The following is a 25,557-nucleotide window of genomic DNA, read 5'->3' as shown; positions in this document are numbered from 1 at the left end:
GGGGGCAAAGCGGAGCTGGGAATGGGAGCCGGGGCCCGTTGCTGGACCAATGAGGGGTCAGCACGGCCATTTTTAGCAGGCCCATTCAGAGAGGATTGACACGAAACATGGGGGGGCGTGTGGGAAGGGGGCGGCGGGCGCGTCGCCGTTTTGCTTGTGTGAGATGGTGCATGTTCGAAGCGCCCGGGCTCGGGCGAATCAGCGTCGGCCGGCTTTGGAGGGGTGGGGGACGGTACCGAGTACACGGCCGCACGGGCCGCACGGCAGCCCAGCGCGTGGGCGCTTAGAGCGAGCAGCTGGGCGCTGGGCGCTTAGTAGGTACCATGAGCCACGCACCCCGGTCATATTAGCTACCTACTGTACAGCACTCGCTCGCGACCACATACCGTGACCTGCTCCCGCTGCGGCTGCGGCTGTTGCTGGCCAGCAGCAGCAGCCTCATCCATCCCATGGCATCTCCCCCCTGCAATCGCGCACCTTCCCTCTTCGCCTCGCTCCGCTCTGCTGTGTGTGCTCGTGCAGCGCCGCCCATCATCCCCCCGCCCATTCCCAGCGTGGCGGCCTCACGTCGCGCGCCCATCCCGGTTCGCAGCCACTGACTGGTTGGCTCGACGTCCACAAGGCAACGGCAGCCGAGGAAACAGGCGCCGGCGATTGGCCGGCTTCACCATGCTCTGTCTCAGGAACGAGGGCATCCATGCCGATCACAGCCAACGCCAATCAAACCCTGCCTCTTACCGTCTTCCTCTCACACATGGGGGAATCGTCGACGATTGCGTTCAGCCAGCCATCATGCTGTGCGCTTCACGTAAGACCTACTCATGGCCCCAGGACACGCCCGATGGATGATGGTCTTGCGTGCACGTGCGGCCGAGGAGTCAAAAATAGAAAGAAGGACTGCCTAGGTACCTAGCTTATAGCATGCACGGGGCAGAGAGAGGAATTTTTAGAGAAGAAGGAACGAACAAGAAAAACGTGGCAGGCCCTTATAAGATCGTCTCGTCGCGAGCAGTGAGTGCACATCACACACGCCTTGGCGCTGGCAATATGAATCAAGTTCCCTCTCCCATGCGTTTCGCAAGGAACAAGCCGAAGCAACGCCCCGCCCCGCCCCCTCCCCTCCCCCCAAATGCACGCACAGTAGTGCTTCCCAAAAAGTTTCGATCGACTATTCACGGCAACCAACCCGCCATGGAAAAACTCTAGGCGGTCTGGGTAATGGGGCCCGACGGAGGTACAGGTCGAGCTGTGAGGGCTAGGTATACGAGACAGTTCAGACGGTATATGTAGCTGCGACCACCGACGTGAGAGTCGAGCACGGGGTTTGTCGCTGGTAGGCATGGCAGATGTGTTGCAAAACTTGGAGGTGGGCGAGCACATCAGCCTGTGAGCCGTGCACCATCCACCCACCACCAACATGACTTATCTTCGGACTCTCACTTGCTACATTAGGCATGTCCGTGATAACGCTGCCCTCGCTCCTCGATTATTATTATCCCAAACTCCAACCCATCGTATTACAGCCGAAAGCAGAAGCAGACTCAAGCGACTAATGCCCCCCCCCCTCCCCTTGATCTCTCAAGCGAAACGAGAGAGCTCCAATAATGCAATCATTTTTCATTTCTTCCCTGGAGAAAAAAGGTGACAGAACAGGCATTATGTGCTGCCGTTAACACTACTGAACCCTGTCTTTTTCCCAAAGCTAAGCCAAAGGTCCGTGCCACCATTTCGAGCCGGACCTGGGTATCAACAACACGCCAAACCAAAATAAAAAATAAACAATTAAGAAAATCCATGTGCTCAATGCTCGCGGCCAAGACCAAACCCAGTGAGCCCCAAGCCGTTGTTCATGCCCGACATCCCCAAACGCCAAAGGATTAACGCCTCGCTACTGCTCATCACCGCTCGTATCTCGGTAAGTCTGTTGGATGTGTGGAAGGGAAGACGTATTCCTCATCGTCGAGCACGGGTGCCGAAGGGGTGAAAGTGTCGATTGGCGGAGCATGCGGAGCGCTGCTACCGCCGCCCGTTGTGTCTTCGCCCGTCATCTCGTCGGGCGCACTGCGATCCATTTCGAGCCTCCTCCGCGCGAGATCGTGCTTGTCATCGGCGGCTGCCGGTCGGGCCGAGTGACTTGATTCTCCCTGTCTCTCTTCATACGTCGGGGCCGCCGTGTCATCCGAAGCGCTTGGCGACGGCGGTCCGAATGCTTCCGGAGGAGGGGCGGAGGGGCCTGCAACGTCTGCTGAAGAAGAAGCAGTCCCATACAAAATGCCGGGCCTCTCCTCCGGAATGACCGGTGCCGAAGGCACGTGTATCGCATCGGCTGTTGAGGAGCCTCCTTCCACAGGCGGCTGGCTTGGCATCAGGCGTGCCTCTGCCCGTCGCAGCCGTTCCTTTTCAGGCAGTGCATCCTCATTCGTCAAATCCGACACCGGGTATGTCGGGTGAGCATATGGATGCGGCACTTCCTCGGTGAATCCTTCGTCGTAAGGAGGCTGGCCGTAATAGTAGCCGTGTTGCTCACTTTGCAGAGGAAGACTGGTTTGCTGCGGCGCGTACCCCGTGAGCTGGGATTGTTCCTCGGTAAGACCGTTCGAATCTCCGCTGACGGAAAAAGGGTGGTCCAGTTCATTTTCGGATGTCGCTCTTCGCTTTCCTTTGCGCCTGTCACTGTCCCTGGTGCCGACTATAACTTCGAATACACAGGAGACAACGCCTTTATCTCTCCGTAACTGCTCCGTATCCAAAAAATGACCGCCCCAAGCAGAAAAGACGCCCGAGGCGGTATCCTCGGCCTTTCCAAGTTGTGGGGCAGAGGCGAGCATCATGCCCGAATTAGAGAAATATTTATCAAGCCCAGTGAGTTTCCCTTGCAGGTCCACAACAATCTCGACGTAGTACTTGAAGGATATCATGGCCCCGGGGACAGACGTGATGGAAGGAAACGCGTCGTCTGGCACACACACTGATGCTTTCACTTCGGCGGTACGAGTGCGAGGATCCACGATCAGAGGCGCAAACGACTGGGCAAGATCTTTGCGGAAAACATGACTCGAACCAGCGGAGGAAAGGGAGAGTCCGCCGAGGCCCGTCTTTGATTTCGGGTAGTAATCCTCGCTGGAGACCTTCTCGCCCTTCGCGTTCATGACGACCGGGATGGCGGGATGCATGTCCACTCGCGCCTGCCGATACAGAGTGACGATGATTCCGCGAAGATTCTGGATGTGTTTGGTATGGCTGACACATATCTTCAGCGGGATGCTGTCGCCTCGGAGAAATCCAGCCTTCAGCAGCTCGATGGTGGCGGTGATGGGCTTCTTGTCCACAAAGGCGGCCTTACTCGAGCCCTGTTTACCATTCTCCGTCCCTCTTGCCGACAATGCTCCTGATGCGTTGGAGGACCCACCCTGGCTGCTGCTGAAATGGCTTTCGAAGCTCGTATCACTGGGTGCAGGGCTTCCCGGGGTGTCGACTTCCTCGCTGAGCTCAGAGACTCGACTGCTCCGAGACGGCTCTGTTGCGGGATGGCCGTTGGACTGGTCGCCACTGGATCCTTCACCGTTGGATCGCTCTCCATTGGAGCCGGAGCCGGTATTGGTGCCTTTTTTTACCTTGCTTTTTGCTCTTGACCGGCGGGACACGCGCTCGAGGGTGACTATTCTCGGCTTCGGACGGATCAAGGGGGCGATGTCTATGCTCTCGATCAGGTAGATTTTCCTGTCGCACGTGGCAGTGGGCATGATGGTGGTGGGGCGGGTCATGGTTGATGTCAGCATGTACGAGATGGTCCCTCGCTCGAACTGGACACGGGTTAGTGGCTTACACGCGGAGCAACGCGGAACGAGCGCCAACTCACGTCGATGCTGCTGGGGAGGCCCTTGCTGGGGAACTCCAACTCGAAGTTGAACTGGTAGGTACCCTCGCCAAGACGACCCTCACCGCACAGCACGACCTCGTCCTCGAACAGCGAGGCGAAGCCATTGCCGAAGTAGCCGCCGATGCGACTGCCTTTGCCGGTCGCTATCGCCGAGTAGTGCGAGCGGTAGCCATCGCCGGGCGAGTTTGGATTCTTGTAAACCTGGACATAGCCGTGGAGAGACACGACAATGTGGGTGACGCGGATGGGCTTGACGACCTTGAGGATAACGGCTCCGGTGATGATGTCGCCGGGCGAGTACTGGCGGTGCGGGTCATCGGGCTTGACGTAGAACTCGGAGATGTGGCGGGCCTTGGAGCCGAAGGGCGACTTGATGCGGGATAGCAGCGACCTGCCCGGGCCCGGGGACGGCGACAGCGACGTTGTTGGGGATGCGCGAGCCGTACTGGTAGGCATGCTCGGGTCCAGGTGCTCACATCATGCGGCGGAGCCAGGGACGAGATGGAGCGCGGCGAGCGACGAAGCCTCCGTTGTGCGCGCGGCAGGGGGCGGCAGTGGCAGCGAGGCGCGACACGGCGGTTTCGGAGGCAGCGGCGGCGGCGGCGGCGGCGGCGGTGGCGGCGCGACCTGTGGCATCGCACGTCAGCTTCAGCACTCGGGAGCAGCGGCAGCAGCAGCAGCAGCAGCAGGCTGCGTGCTCGCGACGGCGGCCATGGGGGGTGGCGGCGTGCGGGCGGGCGGCGCGGCGGGCGGCGGCAGGCCTGGAGCGGCGGCAGGCCTGGGGCGGCGGGCGCGTCGTCGAGGCTGGCGGGCAGGGTGGGGAGGGTGTTCGGGGCGCGTACAGAACACACACGCACACAGGGCGCGGATGGTGATGAGCGGTGGTGTTCTTGGCTCGCTGAGCCTGAGGTGCCAAGATGCGGGACAAGACGAAGCGGTGGAACAGCGCAGGGGCAGAGGCACTGGGTCGCGAGCTGGTAGTATAATATAGGGAGGCTTGGGCGGCGCAAGGGTGGCCGCTGACTTGGCTCCTTGTGATGGACGAGGGGACGCGGAGCTAGGGGGCCTGCTAGGCCGTGCGAGAAAGCTTGCCTGGTCGCTGACGCTCAAGGCCCAGCGCAGCGCAGCGCAGCGCAGTGCAGCGCCCCGCGCACCGGCTGCCACCGCCAGGCCGCCGCCAGGCCACAAGGCGTGGAGGCCCAGTGGCCCAGCAGCGCCAGCGCGCCGCCCCACGACTCGCGCCGATTCGGCAGCTTAAAACGACTCAAGCCTTCGCCAAGCATCCGATCCCACGGGTCGGTGCGGAATGCACGCTGCCACTCTGCCATCTGTCGCCGTCAGACAAAGCACCCACTGCCATTCCCGTGCCGCCGCCCTGCCGCCGTGCCGCCATGCCGCCCTTGCGCCTGCCAAAAGCCTGTGAAGAGCCCCGCCCGTGCGCCTCGTCCAGCCATGCATCCTCTGTTTCATCTGCTTTGCTCTGCTTTGCTCTGCTTTGCTCTGATTTGCCTTCCACGTCATGCCCTTCACTGTCCCGTCCTGCCTTCCGCCGCCGCCCCCCGCAGAAACCGTCCGACTTCGACCTCCACCGCCCTGCTTGCACCGCTCGCCTTCGCCCGCCGCCGCCCGTCCCCTCGCCCGAACAGACAGCCCCAAACGTCCTCGCTGCTGACCACCTCGCCGCCGCCCTTCTTTTGCACGAGCAACCGCGAAACCGGCGCCTGCTGCATCTCGAGCGTGTTGGCCGCATCCAGCTCCTTTTCCTGCACCGCCGGCACCGACGAGTCTGACCGCCACTTGCCCTTCGCCTGTCCTGCCATGTGCTCTAGCCGGCGCTGCACGCTGATCTTGTAGATGTTCTCTTCCACCGTATCCACCGCCAGATACATGAACACTGTCGTCGCCCGCTGCTGCCCTATGCGGTGGATCCGTGCTATCGCCTGGAGCTCGATTGCCGCGTTGATGAGCGGCTCCATTAGAAAGACGTACGACGCGTTGACCAGGTTCAGCCCGGACGCATCCGATTTCGCGTCCAGGAGGAAGCACTCGGCGCTTGCATCCTGCTTGAATTTCTCGATGCTTCCTTTCTCTGCGATGTTGGAAAACCCGATCTTGAACTGACGGAACGCATCGCCCAGAACCTTCAAGAAATCTCCGTACTGCGAGAAGACGACACTTTTGGATCCCGGATCGTTCTGGCGGATCCACAACAGATGTCTGGCCAGCGTGTCAACCTTGGTGCCAAACGACCCGTTCAGGTCCAAAGTTTTAATCTCGTCCATTGTTGACTGGCTTAGTTCGGTGTAGATGGACGAGCTGCTGGTCTCAGAAGAAGAAGGCCCATCTGGCAGCGGCACCACTTGATGTTCCTCTTTCGCGCGCAGTTCCTTCGGCTTGTACGTGATTTCGTGGAAGTCCCGTTTCAAATTCAGGCGCCGTTTGCAAAGCGGGCAAGTATGATGCTGCCTTGACCAGACCGTGAAACATTCCTTGCAGTACTGATGACCGCATATTGTGAGGACGCCGATGTCGAAGTCATTCTGGCAGATTACGCATAGTCGAGGGCCCTCTTGCTCCTTCGATTCGTTTTTCAAATGCAGTAGAAACCTCTGCTTCGTCTTGAGACCCGCCAGTCGATCGGCTGTCCTTTGCTCTTTCTGCCGCTGCGAGTGCAGAGCTTCTTGATCAAGCTCGTCGTCCAGTTCCTCTTTGTACGGTCGGAGCTGATCGCTGAGAACCTGCAACTGTCTGTAGAACTCCACCCGCAAATTCATACAACTCCGGTTCGTTTCGAGCTCCTTTTCTAGTTCTGCCAGCTTCTTGATCTCTGCGTTGAAAACTCTGCCCGTGTTCTCGAGTTGCATTTCGGCCAGTTTTAATTCCGCGTTGGCCCTCGCGTTCCTATTCTCCGAAGACCACTGCAAGGTAGTGGCTAGAGATCGGACTTCGGCAATGATGCCCCTCAAGGAATCGTCGCCATCTGTAGGCTTGAGTCGATCTCGCTTTGCGGCCAACTCCATAAGGAGTTCGGGCGCTGGGCCAGCTCCGTCCCTGGCCTGTTTTCGAGCCGCATTCGTTTCCTCACCAACGAAGTTATTTGTCTGGCCCGTCAATAGGCGGTGCCTGTCTGCGATGATAGCACGAAGCATGGTAATGTATGCCTGAAGCTCGTCTTGGGCTTTTGTGCTGGCCTCATACTCCTCGCCGGTGGTCTCTCCGTCGTCTTCGTCAACCAAAGGCATGAGCAGTATACTGGCAGCCTTCTGTCGCCATTCGTTAAGTTGAGCCCCTTGCTCGTTGAGACTTTCAGTCAGGCGGTCCATTTTTTCCAGGATCCTTTGGTTTTCTATGCCGCCATGATCATCGGAAAGAGGGATCTCTGAGACCGGAGACTGAGAGGCACTATTAGTAAGACAGGACAGTGGATAACGTCCCCTCCAGGCATCGTCGTACGTACCTCGGCCTGGGCCTTGATCTTTCGCATGGCTCTTTCTGCTCTTGAGTGGCTTTCCCGTAGAAGTTCCTTTCGTATCGCCTTCGCTTGGTCGTAGTACCGCGTCTCTGACTCTTCCAACTCCCTGAAGGCGTCTGATTCAGGTTCTGTCAAGTCCTCGTTGGTTTTGATTTGGTAATAGGCAGATGCAACGTAGAACGTGCAAATGTGTTGCACCTCGAGAGCAGATCGAAGTGCCTTGCGTAGGACAGCCATGCGACCAAAATTCTTCTCGTCCTTATCCTCCTCTTCACCATCGCTCTCGCTCCCGGTCTTATCGTCCAAGTTCGCACCATCGGTATTCAGGCTCGCCGCTTCTTCAGCTAAATCTCGGCGAGCGTCAGCAACAAACACCTCCGCTTGCTCCAGAGCTGCGTTGTAAATATCCAGTGCCTTGAGACTACGCCTGGTGTCGTTCTTCACAAAGCCAAGAATGTGGCCGCGCGTGATCTGAGCCAAGACGTGCTCCCGTTCTTCCGCTCTGACAAGAGTGTCGTTTTGCTCAATCATGACATCAAGCACTTCATCGACCGTTCGCAAGGGCGCATTGCCACGACCCAAGGCCCGGCGGTTGCGACCACCAACCTGTGGATGAAGACAGGTTTGCCGGAGGCGGGTCAGCCAGCCGCGTAATTTTTCCAGAATGCGCGGATCATCCGAGTCGAAGTCATCCTCCACCGGCTTTCCCTCTGGGTCCAGCCCACAGTCTTCACAGAGCTGCTGGAATAGTTGACTGTAATTTTGTTCTTCAATTGGAGTGAAAGGAACGAGCATGACGATTCGCTTCTGAGGCGGTAGCCGAAGCTCTTCGCGAACTTGATCTTTTGTGTGGCGTAATGCGATGGTTGAGAAGAGATTGTGAAAGTGCTTCTTATCAATGCGGCTCCACAGAGACTTAGAGCTACAGAAGGGCTCAAGGCGAAGGAATATGAGCAGTCCGAGAAGGTCGTGGACATTTTTCCTTACCGGGGTTCCAGAGACAGCCCAGGCGTTTATCCGTGGAATTACCCTAGCCACCGTGGCGGCTTGACTAACGCCGCTCTCTATCATCTGTGCTTCGTCCAAGCAGCATCTCCACCAGGAGATCTGAACAAGAGGGCTCCGGCGGGGTTCATATTGTTTCTGCCTGCGCAGGTCGCGCTTTGGAGCTGTGTTTGCGTAGTGGATTTCCCGAGACAGGACATGGTATGTGGTGATCACAACATCGTATTTCAGCAGTTCTTTGACCATGTCTGAATCTGTTTGTTTCTTCGCTGCCGTGATCGGCGGCATACCCCTGTAATGAAACACCTTCAGTTGAGGTGCATGAGTGCTGAGTTCGCTTTTCCATTGCTCCAATATTCCCGGCGGGGTGATGATGAGGGTTGCGCCGCTAGCGGCAACTTCAGAGCACGTATAGCGATCGAAAACAGTGGGTTGCTGGGTCGTACGCCGGTGGAGACAGATCAATGCGGTGAGCTCAACTGTCTTGCCCAAACCCATCTCCTCTGCGAGGATCCCCCGATTCCTGGCCGTTTCGTCGTCTGATAGCGAGGAACCATGGGTGATGACCATTCTTCGCATATGACTCACAAAGCATTGGCGCTTGTTGCAATCAAAGCTTGGCTCGAAAGATAGCGCAGGGTCTGCCGGTCGGGCATGATCATCCTCCAGAGGAGCGACGCTCCCCGCGCTCAGTCTGGCGGCTTCGCGTTGTAACATCCACTGGACAGATCGACGTTGGAACGGGTAAAGCGTGCAGGTCAAGAGATCATTCGGCATATCAGGGGTTTGGGTGGAGTCTTTTGGGGGTACATGCACGCTCTCGTAGAAGGATTGAATAGTCCACGGAACCTCGGACGTATTGGATGGAGGGAAATAGTAGGAGAGCACTTCTTTCTCGAGCGCGGCGATGGTGCTGTTCGCCCGGCTACTTTCTTCGGCCTCGATGCCAACAGCCCACAGAAACTGTAGCTCGGCGCAAGGATTCGGTGCGTCAGAAGAGGCCGGGGTAACGGATACGCGCGTCGACAGCACTCGAGATATCGGTGTATTCTTCTTCGTAGAAGGGCCGGCATTCAAGAATCTTACGATCCAATCCAGATGAGCCAACGCCGGTTCAAGAGGCTGTTGCGCTGCGAGGGCCACGGCAAGGGTTTTGGGGGAATCGCTCCGGGACAGTTGCAACCGCAAAGTAGACGCAGACGTCAGCTCTACGCCAGCCACCAGGAGATCCGGGGCTTGTCTGGTTGTTGCGAGAACGTGCTCGCGGTCGGAAAACACCTATATGCTCGCTCAGCGAGAGATTAAACGTGGTAGCCAAGATACACACCAACTCGAACGAAATACGACTTAGGCAGACATGGTCCGGTCGTCCGCGACCCGCGTCCCCTGTCGCGGTGGAGGCGTCTGCGATGACGCGCCGGCGCTTGTTGGGAGGCTCTCCAGAGCCAGATGGGTCGGGATGCAGTGGCGGCCAGCAATAGTCGCAGAAAATGGCCGCAGCATGCTGGGATGGAGCCGAGTTCCGCCCTTCAGACGAGAAGACTTCGGCTGCTTGTACGTTGGTCGCAAGATGAAGCACGCTGCCCATCGCGAAAGAATGGTTGGGAGAGATCCGGGAGATGCAGAGTGAGCGGGCGGCGCGGCATGGTGATGATGATGGCCAGGGTCCGGCAGGCACCAGCCCGATAAGCCCCGATACGAGGAAAACCCGCTCTAGCGCGAAGCCCTCGCAACACGCGACCACGTGATTTCCCCTTTCGGTAACCTTCCTTCTGACGTTGTGTGTTTGCAAAGGTCCGCGTGTAGACCGCCGTCAGATCGACTACGATAGATCCGCACAGCGCTGCCGTCGCTCTACACCTCGTGCTGCAATCTGCGAGAGTGATGCGTCGCATGCACGAGTCTACGTCTGCCCATCATCTTTACTAGCTCCGACTCCATATCGCTCAACTCTCGAATGGCCTACGGCATTTCCTTGGGAGACAGAAAGCCGCGCTCCGACTCCACAAGAACATCATGAGCTCGCTCAGTGGTGCTCGACGACCCGCTCAGCCCGACGCCCGTCTTTGATCTTCAATCTAAGTCCGGTGACGCCTCTACCCGACTGGATCGACAAGATCGATGTCCGCAAAGCCACATGGATGGAGATTATCCTTGTTCCTACGAGACGCAACGCAAGCTCATGATCGCGCTGCCGCGGGAAAAACAAAAGCCCCACATGCTGTGGTGTGTGACGGGGCGTGCAAGCGAAGCGGATTTAGGTGCTAGGGGAAGCTGCGCTTTGCCAAGTCTTTAGGAGCCCGTCCCAAAACTGGAGGCGTGACTGTGGGCGGGTCAGGCAATTACCCTGATATGCGTGCCGTTTCAGTCCTGTTGTATTGCCTGTACGGGGCAGCAGTGGCGCCGAGGGGTTGGAAAGGGGCGGCTAAGTGAATTGGCAGACGCCCTTCATCAAAGTCGGTGAGCCGTTCATGGAGTTCTTGCAGAGAAAGATTAGTCTCGTGGCAGGGCCATCCAATGAGCAATCAAATCGGCCCTAGCACCACAAACTGCGCTAGCCCTGGAGAGACAATCTTGGTCGGAGACGTACACCATCCACGTGTCACTGATCCGTTATCCTCAGCTCTCAGCATCCCCTATACCGTGCATGAGCTGGCAGGTTGCCACTTCCAGGAGTCCCGAGGCTGAGCTGACCGGGGTGCCTGGACGCGCCACATGGTGAATCGAACGAAGACGCGAGGACACCGAGAGAACGGATACTGGAAGGCTCCCGTCGGATTTAGTTATACAATGTTAGCGCCGAAGCATGCTCAGCCACCAGTCATCTCGGACAAGAAGTGGTAATCTTTTAGCCGAAGACATCGTAGGTGACGTCCTCAGAGCCACCTTCAGCCGCAACCCGTGGAACAAGCCGAGAAAAAGGGCCAAAGGATGGGGCAGAGCTCCACCTACAAGGATTTTCAGTGACATATGCCCGAGAGAATTTTCCCATTTGGCGGACATCCAGGAAAGTAGATCGGCACGGCACCCTGAATCTCCTTGCTCGTGCGCTACGCATGCAGGGGCCGCGAATCCGAAGCTGGGTTTCCGAGGCCGAATTACCTAGGTCAAGGGATAGCAAAAAGTGGACTGGGGGGACGCTGTATGTCGGCGGACTAGTAGGTCCGGTAGGATGGATGCATGCCGGGTTCTGGCGAAGCTTGCAGTTACTCGATCCAGCTCGCATGGCCGCCCGGCAGACAGTGTCCCGAGAAGAGCCGGGCGAGCAGTGCTCCACTCGTGCTCAAGAGGCTTGTCTCGCCGTTCACCAATGTGGTGGTTCCAGAGCCCGGGCAGACAAATCTCTGGAAATCGTACGAGGCTGAGCCCGAAAGGGGAAAGGAAAGGAACGGGGCGTGGCAGCCCAGAACCTGGGGGGCACGCGACAAACGGCAGCGCCGGGAATCTGGAGAGCAGCATCCCGGGATAGGCATTGGACGGCTCGCGTTGGCGGATGCGATGCGCGCTGGGCAGCCGGGCGTGGGGCGAACAGCATCATGAGGCTGTGCACGCGCCACAGGGCGAATCAGCGGACGAGACGTGGGCAGCGCGGGCCACGGATAACCCCACAAATCGGCTGTGGCGAGGGCATGGGGGACGGGTGTTGATGAGGCAGTTCGGCGTCGAAGCCGCCACAGAGGCCAGCATAGGTAGAGCGCTCTCGCGTAGGAGCCGAGTCCGTCGAAAGTATGCGGCTCCCGCCGACGCAGCGCTGAGTCGAGGCTGCTCGAAGATCAGATGCCGCGTGTGCGTGGTGTCGCGTAATCCGGCGTCATGGCCCCTGCGCACCGCGGGCGTTCGCCACAGCGACCACGCCGGGAGGGCCTGTGATCGCCGAGAGGGCGCTGCATTGGGTGTCTAGCCGTCGATCGCCTGCCCACGAGCGTGCTATTTTTGCAAGGGCGAGGCGAGATCAACGCTGCGGCGCGGGCAGCAGCCGGCGAGCGCGAGCAGCGCGGGCGAGAGCAGCGCCCCGGGGCCGGTGGTTGCTGCACGCAGCGGCGGCCAGCGGCGGCCAGCGGCATCAGGAAGCAGCCGGATCGCGTCCTGACGTCTGGGGCAGCGGGCATCCCTGGCGGCGGACTGTTAGGTGTGGCGTCGCCACGAACCACCTCAAGGAAGTCGCGCGGCGCCCGCCCCGCGCCAGCAGCAATCGCGCGGCAAGGCACCATGGCGGGCCCCAGGGCGGCGGTCGCGCAGACGCCGACATTACTTCATGACTCCTGCGCCGGCAGTGCCCGCGGCGCGCCTGCCAATGCCACGGGACAAATTACGGGCCCTGGAGATGGGGCTCTCAGCAGAGGCTCCCTTTAGCCGAGCCCAGCGCTGAGGCTCCCACGCGTCGCGGTGCAGCAGAGGCCGCAGTCCAGACCGGCGAGCGTAGGTGCAGGGTCCGCGGTGGTGCTGGCCAGGGTCTCACTCGCCACCACACCAGCCGCAGTGAGGGTGATATTTTAGGAAGAGCCGTGGCAGCGCCCCAGCGGCCGATCACCTCCAGCTGCTCCCGCTCGCCGGACCCGCCTGTGCGTCCGCAAGGTAAGCCCCAGGAACCCGGCGGCGTGTGTGTCTGTCAGGATGACGCGCCGTTCAGCCCTCTCGCGGCTGCTCCCAGTCTGACCGTTTTTGCCGCCTCTTTAGTTCCTGCAAGCACCGCCTACCGCCCTCCTGCGTGCTCTCACTGGCCCGCCCCAAGATTGATCTGCCTGAACCCGCTCCAAGCGAGCCTTGTTCCGGGGCAAAGCAGCCTGTTCTCCTCCTCGCACTCTCCCTCGCACTCTTTATCTCGTGATTGGCATCTCTGCACCGGCTGCTCCCTCTTCCGTCGCCACGCCCACCGCGCTGCTCTTCGCGAGAGTATACTTAGCTGGTAGGTAGGCGCCAAAACCATGGCCATCACCGCCCTCCACCGTCTCACTCGCTTGTCTTTCGTTGTCCTCGCCGTGCGGACCGCAATGGGCTAATATGTCGTTTGTCTGGGTGCAGCAGTGGTTTGCCCTGCCCGTGGTTGTGGAAGATCCAATGGGCGATGCGTCAAGCGAGAGCGGCCCTCCGCCCTCTGAGCCTTCCAGAACTGCTCTCCAGCATGCCGCCTGCCCGCCCGACAAGCCCAGCGCCGACACGCTTCCGGCCGTTGCCGCCACTTCTTTCCAGCCGCACTATCCGATCCGCTCGTTAGAGGTCCAGCGGCTCTCTCACCACCACCAGCATCCCGTCTATGCCTACAGCATGCCGCCCGCCCAAGCCCCGGCCCCGGCGCCCTTCAGCATGGCCGCCATGAACGCCATGAACGCTGCGCTTCCCGACTACACTTCGACCATGCCCGGTCCCGCCCCCGTTCAGTCCCCACACCAGCCGCAGCGCGGCATCTCGGGTGCTTCTACCTCCGCGGTCGTCTACCAGTTGCAGCAGATCTCTCAGTATCCCCAGGCCGCCATGGGCTACCCGTCGCAGCCAGCCTACGGTCCAAGCTACGGCACTTCCCAGTTCTCGCCTTCCTACCCGTCCTTCGCTCCCACCCAGCAGCGCGCGATGGCGCATACTCAAGTGCCTCAACCCTTCATGCAATACCCTCATGCCCAGCCTTACATGTACTACCCGGGACCCTTTTCCCAGCTGCCGGTGGCCTACGGTACGAACCCCGCCGCCCGAAGGGCGAGCCTACCCACAGCTCACGCGGTGACCGGTGTCGGTTTAGAAAACACCCTCCCTGCAACTGGTCTTATTTCCATGGCCGGCGCGGCCGTACCAAACCCAGCTGGTGACCTCGCTACAGCAGTTCAAGGTCAGTCACTGCCCGAAGTTCCAATTGCCCTAGCTAACAAGCCACCAGCCAACTCGAAAGCTGCGTCGGACTCCGCTCACAATTCTCTGCCACGCGGTCCACCTCGCAAGCCTCGGCAGTCTGGGCACGCCCTGTGGGTTGGTAATCTCCCACCAGGCACGACTGTCGTAGACCTCAAGGATCACTTCTCCCGAGAAGCAAGCAAGGACATAGAAAGCCTGTTCCTGATCTCGAAGAGCAATTGCGCATTCGTTAATTACAAGACGGAGGCTTCTTGCACTGCTGCTATGCACAGATTTCACGATTCGCGATTCCATGGCGTTCGACTTGTATGCCGTCTCCGTAGAAGTGCTGCTCCCGCCTCTGGAGTACCTACCGGTCCGTCTGCTATGTCTGTTCCCCGCCAACGTAGTCAGTCGCCTGAACAGAGCACATCGCCCTATCCTCCTAATCCTGTTGCCTCCGACGGCGATACGGTTTTCGAAACAGAGGAGAAGGGCGACGTTGATGGAGAGCCTCGAGAAGATAGCCCACCTGGCAAGGTTGCAGAGAAGTTCTTTGTCGTGAAGAGTCTCACACTGCAAGACTTGGAGCTCAGTGTTCGTAATGGTATCTGGGCGACGCAGTCACACAACGAGGACGCTCTAAACAAAGCTTACGACGTAAGTTTTCCTAGCCTAGCCCACATGTGGTAAAATTTCCACCTGCTAACTACGGACAGACTGCCGAGAACGTTTACCTGATTTTCTCCGCTAACAAATCAGGCGAATACTTTGGATATGCCCGCATGGCATCTTCTATCAATGACAACGGCATTGATCTAATACACTCTGTTCCTGAGACCCAAGCTTCAGAATCATCAGACACACCAAAGTCGATACCCACAGCTGCGACGGAATGGGCACCGAAAGGACGCATCATCGACGATTCCGCACGCGGCACCATATTCTGGGAAGCAGACCTTTCCGAGGATGAAGAGGAAGAGAACAAGCCGGATGGATCGGTGCAACCAGTCGAACTAGACGGCACTAACACGCCACAAACCTGGGGCAAGCCGTTTAGGATTGAATGGATTTCAACGAACCGGCTCCCGTTCTACAGGACGAGAGGACTTCGAAATCCTTGGAATGCAAACAGAGAAGTGAAAATAGCAAGAGACGGAACAGAGCTTGAACCAGGCGTCGGAAAGCGTCTCATCCAGATGTTCCACCGGCTAGGACCCCCGGCTGCTGGGCCTTCCGCGATGCCTCTCATGCAGATGCCTAGTCAAATGGGTGGACCGCAGATGCGGCCTCTCTGATGGCTTCGTGCAATCTCGATTATGGTGCAGCTCCGTAATTGCACCGCATAGACGACCTTATGTCTCGGGTCGCTCTTCGCTCCCCCTGAGAGCGGTATCCTGCCGGGTCAGGATCCTATTTTCTTGTGTCGCACCCCTCGTCAGCGCACGAAAGCAACGATTCTAATGACGTCCTGTGACTGTGGAAGTCATTTAATGTATACCGTTACGGACTGATGTTCTGTAGGTAACTAGTTTGTTCTATCCAATCATTTTCAGTCATCCGTGGTTTCGCTTCGCTACCTCTTCTCTTTCACGGGAATCTCGTTTTCCTATAGTCCCGTGGTACATGGCGATTAATATGCTCGGATCTCCTCCCGCGTTAGATCTTTCGATGATCTTCTAGCCCTTTGATATTTTCTCACGTCGAACCCACCATGATGCAAGTTTCAGGACCAATCGCGCCCCCATTGGAACTCCGTCCGATCTTGCAAGGGACCAAAGATCAGCGAGCAGACAAGACGAGGTCAAAAAAAAAGTTTTACAAGGCCGCCAATACAAGCGATGGGCGCGAAAGTGTCTCTGCCACTGATGCTTTGTCGCCGAGAATACGGCGGTCGACTGGCGCGAGATGCCCTCGCAATGCTTCGTGGATCGGGCCCCATATGAGCCAAAGCAAGGAGCACCTTCACCAGTGCAAAAGCAGTTAAAAGGAGGGTCGACCGGACCGCTATTGTGGCTTTGTGGAACTCGCAAGAGGTCTGACCACGTTTCCATGACGAAGTGGCGTCGACGAAAAGCCGGTTGGCAGCGAGGGCGCCCGGCATGGGTTACGAAATTGAGCATCCCTATTTCCGCACTCACCCAGGCGTGGAGTACACGGGCGTGCACAGAAGGCGGTGGGATTGCCGGCAGCGAGATTGGCCAGCGAAGTCCGAAGTGCTCCAGTCAGCGGTGGGGCGGGGTCCTTTTGCTACGAGCGCAGGACGCGAAGGTTCCATGAGAGACTGAGAGGCTCGAGGTCACTCTGAGCACGCAGTTGGCCCGGGGATGCAAAAGCAAATGCACTACGCATAGGTAGGTTGCTCTGGCGTACCACGGCGGCAAAACCTACGACACAGGGCGACGGGCTTCCAGAAGGATCAGCAAGTCGCACTGTACTACGTGCAAACGGCGGAGGGAAGCGGCGGCCGCTAGGAGGCGAGCAAAGAATCCACTTGTTGAATCAGGCCATGGCACGCACGCAGCGGGACCATAGTCGCCTAGTGCGGCGTGTAACCGGCAGCGAAACGCGGCGCCACGTCCGGCGGGCCAGCGGGCGTCGTTGTCGACGGCGCTGGGAGGGGCGTTAGGCAAAGTGAGGAGGCAACACACACGGTGGGCTGAGCGCAAGGCGTCTGGGTCGCGGGGCTGGCTACTGGGACAGTGGGTGAGTGGTTTGAAAGGCTGCTGCAAGTGCTAGGCGAGCGATGTGATTCGCGGAAGCGCCTTGGGCGGGGCCTAGATCCGCCGTCGCCACCTCTGGGCTTGGCCATAGGACCCTGCTCTGCTGAACCCTGGAGCTAAGCTGTGGCGCTGCAAGGTCGCATGCTGCGGGCGGCCTTTCTGCCCTCTGCTGGCTGGGCAGACGTTCACACGCCGCAGGCCCGCCGAAACACGGCCGACGCGCGACGGCGGCCTGACTCGCTCACCACCGTCTTTCCCGCCAAATCCCATGTGACGCGGGCCACAAAGAAAAACTCAGCTGTCAATCTCCCACTTGCGCGCACGGGCCCACTCACGGAGCTTGCGGCATGCCGACCCTGCGTTGCGGGCACAGCGGGCGCCTGCATCACTTGCCGTGGGGAGGCTGTCGTTATCGTCGTGCGCCCACCGTGCGCCCAGGCCGACGAGGTACCTGTCGCTTGGTGTTGACCCGCGTGAACGCCTGCAGCGCCCGTGTCTCGCCGGGCTTGTCGCGTAGCCGCCGGGAACCCGTCCCTCCTCTCACATCTGGTCGAAGCGGCGCTGGTCCAGGCATGACTTTATTTTTCTGCCCTTTGGCTGCCACGTACCGCGCTACACTGCTCCGTTCCGCTCTCCCTAGGTGTTCCTCGCTTGCTGCAACCCCCTCTTGGGCCATTGGGCTCCCTGCATGGCTACCCGATCTTCTTGAAACGCACCCAGCAAATAAACGCATGTCGAGAGTCAGCGCACTCAAGGACCACTCCGTGTCATGACCCGGTCTTCTGTGCGAGAATGAGGCAACGTGCATTACAGGCTGGTTGGGCCCGCCTTCCTCGGTTGCCAGCCTCCCATTGCGAGTCAGATCAGCAGCGATCAGCAATGTTACAAACCAACCCCGCCTCTGACGAGCAGACGAGCGCAAGATGTCGTCTTGGAATGAAGTGCAAGGCCCCTGATCTCCACTTTTGCGTAAAAGGATTTGTGTGGCTGAAGAGCCGAGTCTGAGTCTCTTCACTGCAGCTCGGCAATGCGGCTCTCCAGCGCGGCCCTCAGCTCTGCGGACCGTGATAGGTATGCGCGTTCGAGTGTCTTGACGCTTGTGGCCATGCAGCGCTCAATCTCATCGTTTCGCTTCAAGAGACCAACCAAGCGCGCAGTCTGGGCCTTGCGGAGCTGGAGACTGAGAGCATTGTGAGCACGCATCGCCACGAGCGAGAACAGGGACAGGTGCCGACGACTGACGCATCCGTCTCATGATCATCAAAGGTCTTGTTGATGCTCTCTGCGGCTTCGACCTTGCGAGCATGGTGGTGGTTCGTGAGATCAGTGCGCCTTGCCTCGCGGCGATGGCGTGTCTACGTCACCCGTGTCAATGGCAAGATGTACATACAAGCGGCTGCGACAGACGACAATCAAGAAGAGCGGTGGTCAGCCGGCGGGAGTAGGGGTAGGACGTGGCAGCAATGCAAACAGAGTGAGGTGCAAAACTCAGCCCCACCAGCGGCTTACGGATTCAAACATGTCGTTGACCATGCCATCCAGGTCACCCTCCAGGCTTGACTCTCGGTGATGCGAAGAAGCTTGACCCTGTCGTTGCGGGGAGGATGCGGGCATTGCGGCAAAGGTGCAGAGCCACTGTCAAGGTTGCGGTTATGGTTGTGGTGATGATCTGTTGTGCTTGCTCTCGCTCACTCAGAACATTTCTAGGTACGGACTAGGGAGGTAGGTACTAGGTAGTAGTACTAGCCAGCTGACGGCGAAACCCAAACTCCGGTCGCCGAGCACCTCCGCCTTCGCCCGTCGTCCCGGCGCCGCGCCAAAATTTCCAATCTCTAGCACGTACTGCGTTGACGCGCCGCTCAGCCTTCACAATGGGTCTCGCAGGGCCGAAGAAGTACGCCGCGCTTCCAGAGCCGTCCTGCCGCTCTGTAGCTGACAGATTGCAGTCGCACGAAAATCTCGGCGGACCCGAACAACACCCACTGGAGCAAGTCGACCGATCGCTTCGGCCACAAGATCCTCCTCAAGCAGGGCTGGTCCCCTGGTTCTTTCCTCGGCGCCAAAGATGCAAAGCATGCCGCGCACTACACGGCCGCCAACGCCTCTCACATCAGGGTTGCCGTGAAGGACGATACCCTCGGTCTGGGCGCGAAGCGAGGAAAGGCGGAAAACGACACCTTCGGCTTGAGCGCACTCCAGGGTCTGCTTGGCCGGCTGAACGGCAAGAGCGACGGAGAGCTTAAGAAGGAGGAGTCCGCTCACCGCGATCTGAAGCTTCAAGTCTACACCAACCAGCGCTGGGGTGGCATCCGCTTCGTCAGCGGCGGTCTGCTGGTGGGTGACAAGATCGAGAACCTGGTCACCCAGGACATTGCCGCAAAGCAGCCTGTTGCCGAGGCCGGGCAGCCCGAGACTCGGCCGGCCGAGAAGAAGCGGAAACGGCCTGAGCATGACGAAAGCGAGTCGGTGCTGAAGGAGAAGAAGAGAAAAGAATCGGATTCGAGCTGCCAAGATGACAACGAAACTCGGGCCAAGAAGAAATCCAAGTCGAGAAAATCTAAGAAACCCGAAGCCGAGGTACCCTCTACCAACACCGCTGACTTGACCTCTGCATCGGCTGGTGGGAAGGAATCCGGAGAGAAGCCAGACAAGATGACACGGAAGGAGGCCAAGAAGGCTCGCAAGCTTGAACGACTGGCCAGGAAGGGGGCGAAGGAATCGAAGAAGAGGAAACAGAAGAAGGAGAAGAAGGCCGAGTCAAGCAGTGACAGCTCATCTTCGGAAGACGACACCACTACTTCGGTGACTACTTCGGCCCCAGCATCCGGGACCAGCACACCTACCGCGGGTTTTGCTGGAGGCCGTCTTGCAGTCCGGCAGCGGTATATCGCCCAGAAGAAAAGGGCATCGATGGACCCACAGGCACTGAAGGAGATTTTTATGATCAAGGCGGAGGCATAGTTGGATTCCCCTTCCCTCCAAGAAAAGAAAAAGCATTGAGCAAGGCGTTGGTGGTCTCATCGGTTGGAATTTCTTTTTCGCGCTCCAGAGGTTTGCAGGCGGAATCACGGTGAGTCTCAAGAGGTCTCACCATTCTTTGATGTGTTTCGCGGGAGTCTTTGTACTCTTTCATCGTGGGCAGTCGGAGCATTTACGGGTGTTGGATTACTGCAAATGGTTCTGATCTGGACTTCCACGACGTGTTTGGTAGAATGCAATTTATCCCTTGCGATCCACGACCGAGGATCTTGATAACTCTCAATGGGCCCTGGAACCACTGCTTTTACTTTCTCAGAATGAATAGATAGATCTCTCTCTCCACTGCCAACCAAGGTCTACCTCGCCCTGGAACACTTGTTGTGCTCCATGTTCCTCTCGCCTCACCTCACAATCATTCCAACAAGGTATGGTGATAATAAGGGTACTGTCCTCCCATCCATGAAAGGGATCACTGCTAGTAGATATAGAGGTGCCGCTAACGAAGCCTTCACAATCCTCATTGATTCGCCGGTCCCCTCACCACAGAGACCGATCCTTGCCGCCCACTGTCCGGCGCTTGCGATCAGCACTGCATATTGGCAAAAGAACAAATCAGAGAAACCTACCATCACTCCTATCGTGGCCATTTTCCAGGACATCGCTTCCTCTACGTTTCCCCCGAGACACCCAGCAGCGCCATAATGCTCAAAATTTACGGCTAACCGGCATAGGTGTGGCCTGTGTAGTGCCTGTTGCACTGGAGCCTGTTGCACAAGGCGGGTAGAGCTAAGGCCTTTTTGGGTGGATAATGTTATATAAGCTGACAGATAAAGCAGTTCTCGTTTCTTTGTGATCTTTCTCTTACTCCACTTCTCTTCTTTCCTAGAACTAAAGTTAGGCCGTCGATGTTCACTTACTTTGTAGGAATGACCCATGAGCCATTTCAACGATGCAATCACGTCGAAACAGACTTGTGCGTTGGCGATGCGACTATATGAAGTGGGGAGCAGCGGAAGACAACCCCCATTCCCATGACAAAGAGATATACATGATGACTCTAACATACATAGCCATTTATCTCTTCGAGCAAGGAGCTACCGAGTTTGCAAACGGAGAAGTGATTTCAGCATTCATACAGCAAGAACGCCGATCTCCTGCATTTCCTGATAAACAGTGGACATACTCAATCGTCCTGTGTTGCAAAAGTTATTTCGGTACATGGCGCCACCAAATCTCTCGAATTCGGACCAGATCCGTGCGTCGATCTTCCAACCAACCTTCCTTATGCTCAAAGGAGCAAGCGCTTATATCAGACACCGGTCGGTAGTCGAACACAATTTCCTACGCGCTCGGAAAAGAGCAATGCATACGTGCGTGTTCGTCGAGAGCGGCGAATCACAGCCAGGGTTGCATTCACGCAACCCAACACCACGCATTGCCTGACAGCGAGGTGGAAGACAGCCTGGCCATGTCATCAGATACGTTTCGTCATGTTCCCTGTCAGCGAGCGAAACAAAACTCGGCGAAACGGATGGGCGAGATTTACCACGCCCCTGCGGCGTTTACCCAATCGGGTCAGCAAACGTCGTCCTGTTCTACTCGATGGATAGCGACCAGCACAACGACCAGTGACAACTGCCATTCCGGCTCGCCTCATGAGTACTGCAGAGATTCAACGTCATTGGCACTCTTGCGTCGGGCCGGGCCTGGCCCTGCACTTCGGCCCGGTTGTTTGCTATATCGCCGCCGTCGATCCTTTGACTGTGGTTGGATCGGCATTGCCGCAAATTACTTCCAGAATTCCCTCGGATGCATCAAATCTCCACCCAAGCCCTCATGCCCTTCGCACTCTTAGTGATTCTGCCAGCGCTATAACGCGCCCTTTCCGACGCTTGCTCGGGGATCATTGCCCGACATGTCAAATTGCGATAGCTCGGTGTTCTGCTAGTCTCAGCCACCGCTACAATGGGAAACATGTCCTTGCCAGTCGGCCATTCCCCTGAATTTGGACACCATCTGATATTGTCTTCACGCTTCGTTCGGCGCATGCATCTCAAAGCACCGTGGAGGATGATATTAGCGCCCCTCGATCCGAAGACGCTTCCAAGCGCTGCCGAGAAATTGGGGCTGCTGAGACCTCGGCATATTGTGCAGAAGGAATGCACCGAAGCAACGGCCCCGTCTTGTTCCGATCACTCCGGCATGCCCTCCTAGTGCGCGCAGAGTCCAGCCAACATCGTAGAGTTAGAAACACTCATGCGGACCTAAACGCTTGGCAAATTCCGAAAGCCGGCCATTCGCCGGTGCTGCAGTTATGAGAAATGCAACGCCATTCTCAGGGGTATCGTGAGTAACAATGCTCGGGTGGGAGGGGGTGCTGAATTCAAACTTTGGCATGCGAAGTCTTCTCCGGACTGGCCTTGCAAAGCACGTGGCTGCGGAGGAAGTCCTCAATGTATTCGAAGTAAAGGGGCTCCGCCACCGTGTCGTTGTGGCTGCCGTTGGGGAACTCGCGCCAGACTTTCGCTTTGGCAACGCAAAGGTCGAAAAGCTTGGCCATGTGTGACGGTCTGACACCAAGGCTACTGATTAGACGCCGAAGCAGCTTCCGCACCCGGGGCACTTACGGCACGATCTCGTCCTTCACGCCGCTGAGGAAGAGAATGGGCATGTTTTTGATCCTTGGCATCACGTCTTCGCTCGGCCAAATTTGGTGGCACAACGGGGCAAGGTATTTCGCGGGCGGGAAAGCGCTGGCATTGTCAGCAACCAGAAGGGCAGAGTAATGGGAAACGAAGCAGCCACTCACCTGGGGATTAGTTTTCTGATGCTGAGAAATGTGTTCTCGAGAACGATGCCGGCAATATCTCCCTGTTCCTGGTTCCTCGCAGCAAGGCCAATGCTGACGGCTCCGCCCAAGCTCTGGCCGTAGAGCACAATCTTCGTACCGCGTAGCTCTGCGCGCTGCCTGATGTAGTCCAGACCGGTCTGCGCATCGATCGTCAGGCCCTTTTCGTTGGGCGTGCCGGTGGATAGGCCGTAACCGCGGTACTGCAGCATTAGGACATTGCAGCCGAGTTCCGCCTCCAGGATCTTCGCAATTGGCAGCCGGTAGCCAATGTTGCCGGCATTGCCGTGAAACATGAGAAAGGTGATGTTGCGAGCATGCTGCTTGTTGGCGGGGCGGATGAAGAAGGCGCTCAGCGACTCGCCGTCAGGAGTGGGGATCATCAGCTCTTCGAAATCCGAGATGCCGAACTGGGTGGGTCGAGGGACATCTGTTCGCGCGCCCGGGGGGATGTTGCGGGGGTAGATGATATCACTGGGTGTGTGCAGGTCAGCGCAGTGTCCCGAGTTGCGGGGCGCATTGAGCGCGCGGCGGACTGGATGCGTACTTTTGTTTGAAGTAGAGCACGCCGCTGAGAACGGTGGCCAGGCCGGTGGAGGCGAGGATGGGAATTCGCAGGTAGGAGAAGACCGAGTCCATGGCCGAGTATGCGTCGGCGTCGAAGTCTGCGGACGCGCGCGAACTGTGGTGCGACAACTTGGGCGTGGTGGGCGAGGTGGGCGAGGAGGGCGGAGGACTGGTGGCCGGCGTCGAGCTACCTGAGAGTCGGAACAGCGATCTCCAGGTCATGAGTCGCGGCTGCCCGGGGAGAGCGAGCAAGGGCGGACAGAGGCAGGCGCAAACGACGGCGGACAGCAGCAGGCGCGGTCATGGGCATGTATGTACCTATGGCCCGTCAGGAGTTGAGCAAGATCAACGCATTTGTGGGGGCGCGAGAAGGCAGCGATCGTCGCGTGCACGCTCAGAGGCGCCGCCGCACGCACGGCCGGAAAACGCCGGCGGCGGGAGGCACCAGCCTACGCGCGGAGCCTGGTGGCCTGGGTGCCTGGCCTGCACGCAACTCCAGTGAAGCTCTGTGGCAGCTCCGCCGACACCAACCATCCACCCCATCGACCTCCCCCCCTCCACGACATCATTCCTCTGCACCCCGCCGGCGTCGACCACCTCCCTGACAGCCCTCTGCCCACCCCGCCGCCATGATCTCGCAGCCGTCCGGAGCGCTAGGTGAAGGCAAGCCGCCTCCCGCCCGAAGCTCTCGCAGCTCCAGCTCCAGCTCCAGCTCCAGCAGCTAACGGACATCAGATGGCATCCACGTCGACATGAACCACCTGAAGAAGGGCGAGGTCAAGTGCGTCCCAACCTGCACACCCCTGAAGATTCTTCTGCTAATCCGTGCTCCAGCCTCGGAACCTCCATGTACGTCCACAGATGCTCTGCTTTCGGCCACCACGCCCGCGCTGACCGATGCTAGCATGGCCATCAACTTCAAAGACGGTGTGATTCTTGGCGCCGACAGCCGGACGACGACCGGCGCCTACATTGCCAACCGTGTTACCGACAAGCTCACGCAGGTGCACGACACGATATGGTGCTGCCGCTCCGGCTCGGCCGCCGACACACAGGCCGTTGCTGACATCGTCCACTACCATCTGGGCATGTACGGTATCATGAACAATGAGAGGCCGACGACTCAGACGGCTGCGGCGCTGTTCCAGGAGCTTTGCTACGACAACAAGGACATGTTGAGGTGCGTCACAAACACATTGGTGAGCCGATTCCCGGCTGACGGTGGCATAGCGCGGGCATGATCATTGCAGGCTACGATCCCCGCCACGGCGGCCAAGTCTACGCGATTCCGCTCGGCGGCTCTCTACACAAGCAGGCCTACTCCATTGGCGGTTCTGGATCGACGTACATTTATGGTTACTGCGATGCAAACTGGAGGGAGGGCATGACGGAGGAAGAGGGCGTGAACTTCGTCAAAGGAGCGCTGCGGGAGGCCATCAAGTGGGACGGCAGCTCTGGCGGTGTGATCCGCATGGTGGTGTTGACGGCGAATGGCGCACAGCGGCACCTGTACCTGCCGGACCAGGACTACCGCGGCCCTGGCAGGCAAACGTAGACAGGCAACTAAGTGGGAATGACAGCATGATTGATGTGGGCCAGGATAGAGGCCGGGTTGGCGCAGGTAATGCTGTAGCGTAGACTTCGTAAGCAATGGCAAGCCGGGTGGCGTCATACCCAAGACATGGAAGCAACAATTTCGAGACACGGGGGCTTCGCGGTCGTAGCTGGGCGACCGGCGAGACGTAGAACCGGGCGAGCGCGCACCTGGCTATTAGCTTGCCGCTGGAAGAGCGGAGAAGGTTGCGACGCGGGCGCAAGGGAAGCCAGACTGGCGTCGAAGTGGTGCACACGGGGATCGGCGCCCGGCGCTGGCTGTGACGACGACCCTGGCAAATTGGAAGCGCAGCCCACCAGTTCAAGGCTTCCCTCGAACAAGAGACTGCGCAGCGCCACGGCCTCTCTGCAACACCACAACACATCCACCCAATTCCCGCCGCTCGTTGCTGCGCCCCTCCTCGTCCTCGCGGCCAACCGTTCGCACGTCCCCATCTCAAGGTAAGCGTGGGTCCGGCTCTTGTCCCCTAGCACGTCGGCCGGCGTTGTTGCGCCCAGCGACGCGGCTCCTTTCGTTATCGCAGCCCTGCCCTTCACCTCCAGCGGCTGCCATCCTTCTCTCCACCCGACGCTCGCCGCCGCAGCACGTCACAGGCAAAGCCACGGGCCCCGCGCGCTTATTCGCCGTCGCTCTCCCGCTCTGGCG

At 58.6% G+C, this 25,557-nt stretch overlaps 7 protein-coding genes across 7 annotated transcripts; 3 read left to right on the top strand and 4 right to left on the bottom strand.

Annotated features, from left to right (window-relative positions):
• Positions 1–1,898: 1,898 nt before the first annotated feature.
• On the bottom strand, positions 1,899–4,336 carry BKCO1_3800062 (ph response protein; the record flags this gene model as incomplete). The annotated part of the gene is made up of 2 exons (XM_020275274.1): positions 1,899–3,803; positions 3,860–4,336. 2 exons carry the CDS (start codon positions 4,334–4,336, stop codon positions 1,899–1,901), a joined length of 2,382 nt encoding a protein of 793 aa, XP_020128687.1.
• Positions 4,337–5,406: 1,070 nt separating this feature from the next.
• On the bottom strand, positions 5,407–9,945 carry BKCO1_3800061 (snf2 family helicase atpase; the record flags this gene model as incomplete). The annotated part of the gene is made up of 3 exons (XM_020275273.1): positions 5,407–7,272; positions 7,338–9,635; positions 9,685–9,945. 3 exons carry the CDS (start codon positions 9,943–9,945, stop codon positions 5,407–5,409), a joined length of 4,425 nt encoding a protein of 1,474 aa, XP_020128690.1.
• Positions 9,946–13,358: 3,413 nt separating this feature from the next.
• Positions 13,359–15,478, top strand: BKCO1_3800060 (yt521-b-like splicing; the record flags this gene model as incomplete). Its single annotated transcript, XM_020275272.1, has 2 exons — positions 13,359–14,840; positions 14,900–15,478. The coding sequence occupies 2 exons, from the start codon at positions 13,359–13,361 to the stop codon at positions 15,476–15,478; spliced, it is 2,061 nt and encodes a 686-aa protein (XP_020128689.1).
• Positions 15,479–17,914: 2,436 nt separating this feature from the next.
• Positions 17,915–18,517, bottom strand: BKCO1_3800059 (major facilitator superfamily; the record flags this gene model as incomplete). The annotated part of the gene is made up of 3 exons (XM_020275270.1): positions 17,915–18,083; positions 18,146–18,258; positions 18,413–18,517. 3 exons carry the CDS (start codon positions 18,515–18,517, stop codon positions 17,915–17,917), a joined length of 387 nt encoding a protein of 128 aa, XP_020128626.1.
• A 257-nt stretch (positions 18,518–18,774) lies between these two features.
• Positions 18,775–19,864, top strand: BKCO1_3800058 (g-patch domain-containing protein; the record flags this gene model as incomplete). The annotated part of the gene is made up of 2 exons (XM_020275269.1): positions 18,775–18,797; positions 18,850–19,864. The coding sequence occupies 2 exons, from the start codon at positions 18,775–18,777 to the stop codon at positions 19,862–19,864; spliced, it is 1,038 nt and encodes a 345-aa protein (XP_020128643.1).
• A 2,401-nt stretch (positions 19,865–22,265) lies between these two features.
• Positions 22,266–23,519, bottom strand: BKCO1_3800057 (bem46 family protein; the record flags this gene model as incomplete). The annotated part of the gene is made up of 4 exons (XM_020275268.1): positions 22,266–22,452; positions 22,510–22,635; positions 22,692–23,204; positions 23,278–23,519. The coding sequence occupies 4 exons, from the start codon at positions 23,517–23,519 to the stop codon at positions 22,266–22,268; spliced, it is 1,068 nt and encodes a 355-aa protein (XP_020128625.1).
• Positions 23,520–23,926: 407 nt separating this feature from the next.
• Positions 23,927–24,852, top strand: BKCO1_3800056 (proteasome component pre3; the record flags this gene model as incomplete). Its single annotated transcript, XM_020275267.1, has 5 exons — positions 23,927–23,954; positions 24,033–24,078; positions 24,132–24,146; positions 24,202–24,477; positions 24,528–24,852. The coding sequence occupies 5 exons, from the start codon at positions 23,927–23,929 to the stop codon at positions 24,850–24,852; spliced, it is 690 nt and encodes a 229-aa protein (XP_020128637.1).
• Positions 24,853–25,557: the final 705 nt, after the last annotated feature.

Source organism: Diplodia corticola (assembly GCF_001883845.1).
Source record: "Diplodia corticola strain CBS 112549 chromosome Unknown scaffold38, whole genome shotgun sequence".
Lineage (NCBI taxonomy): Eukaryota > Fungi > Ascomycota > Dothideomycetes > Botryosphaeriales > Botryosphaeriaceae > Diplodia > Diplodia corticola.
This window is presented reverse-complemented; position numbering and strand designations above follow the sequence as displayed.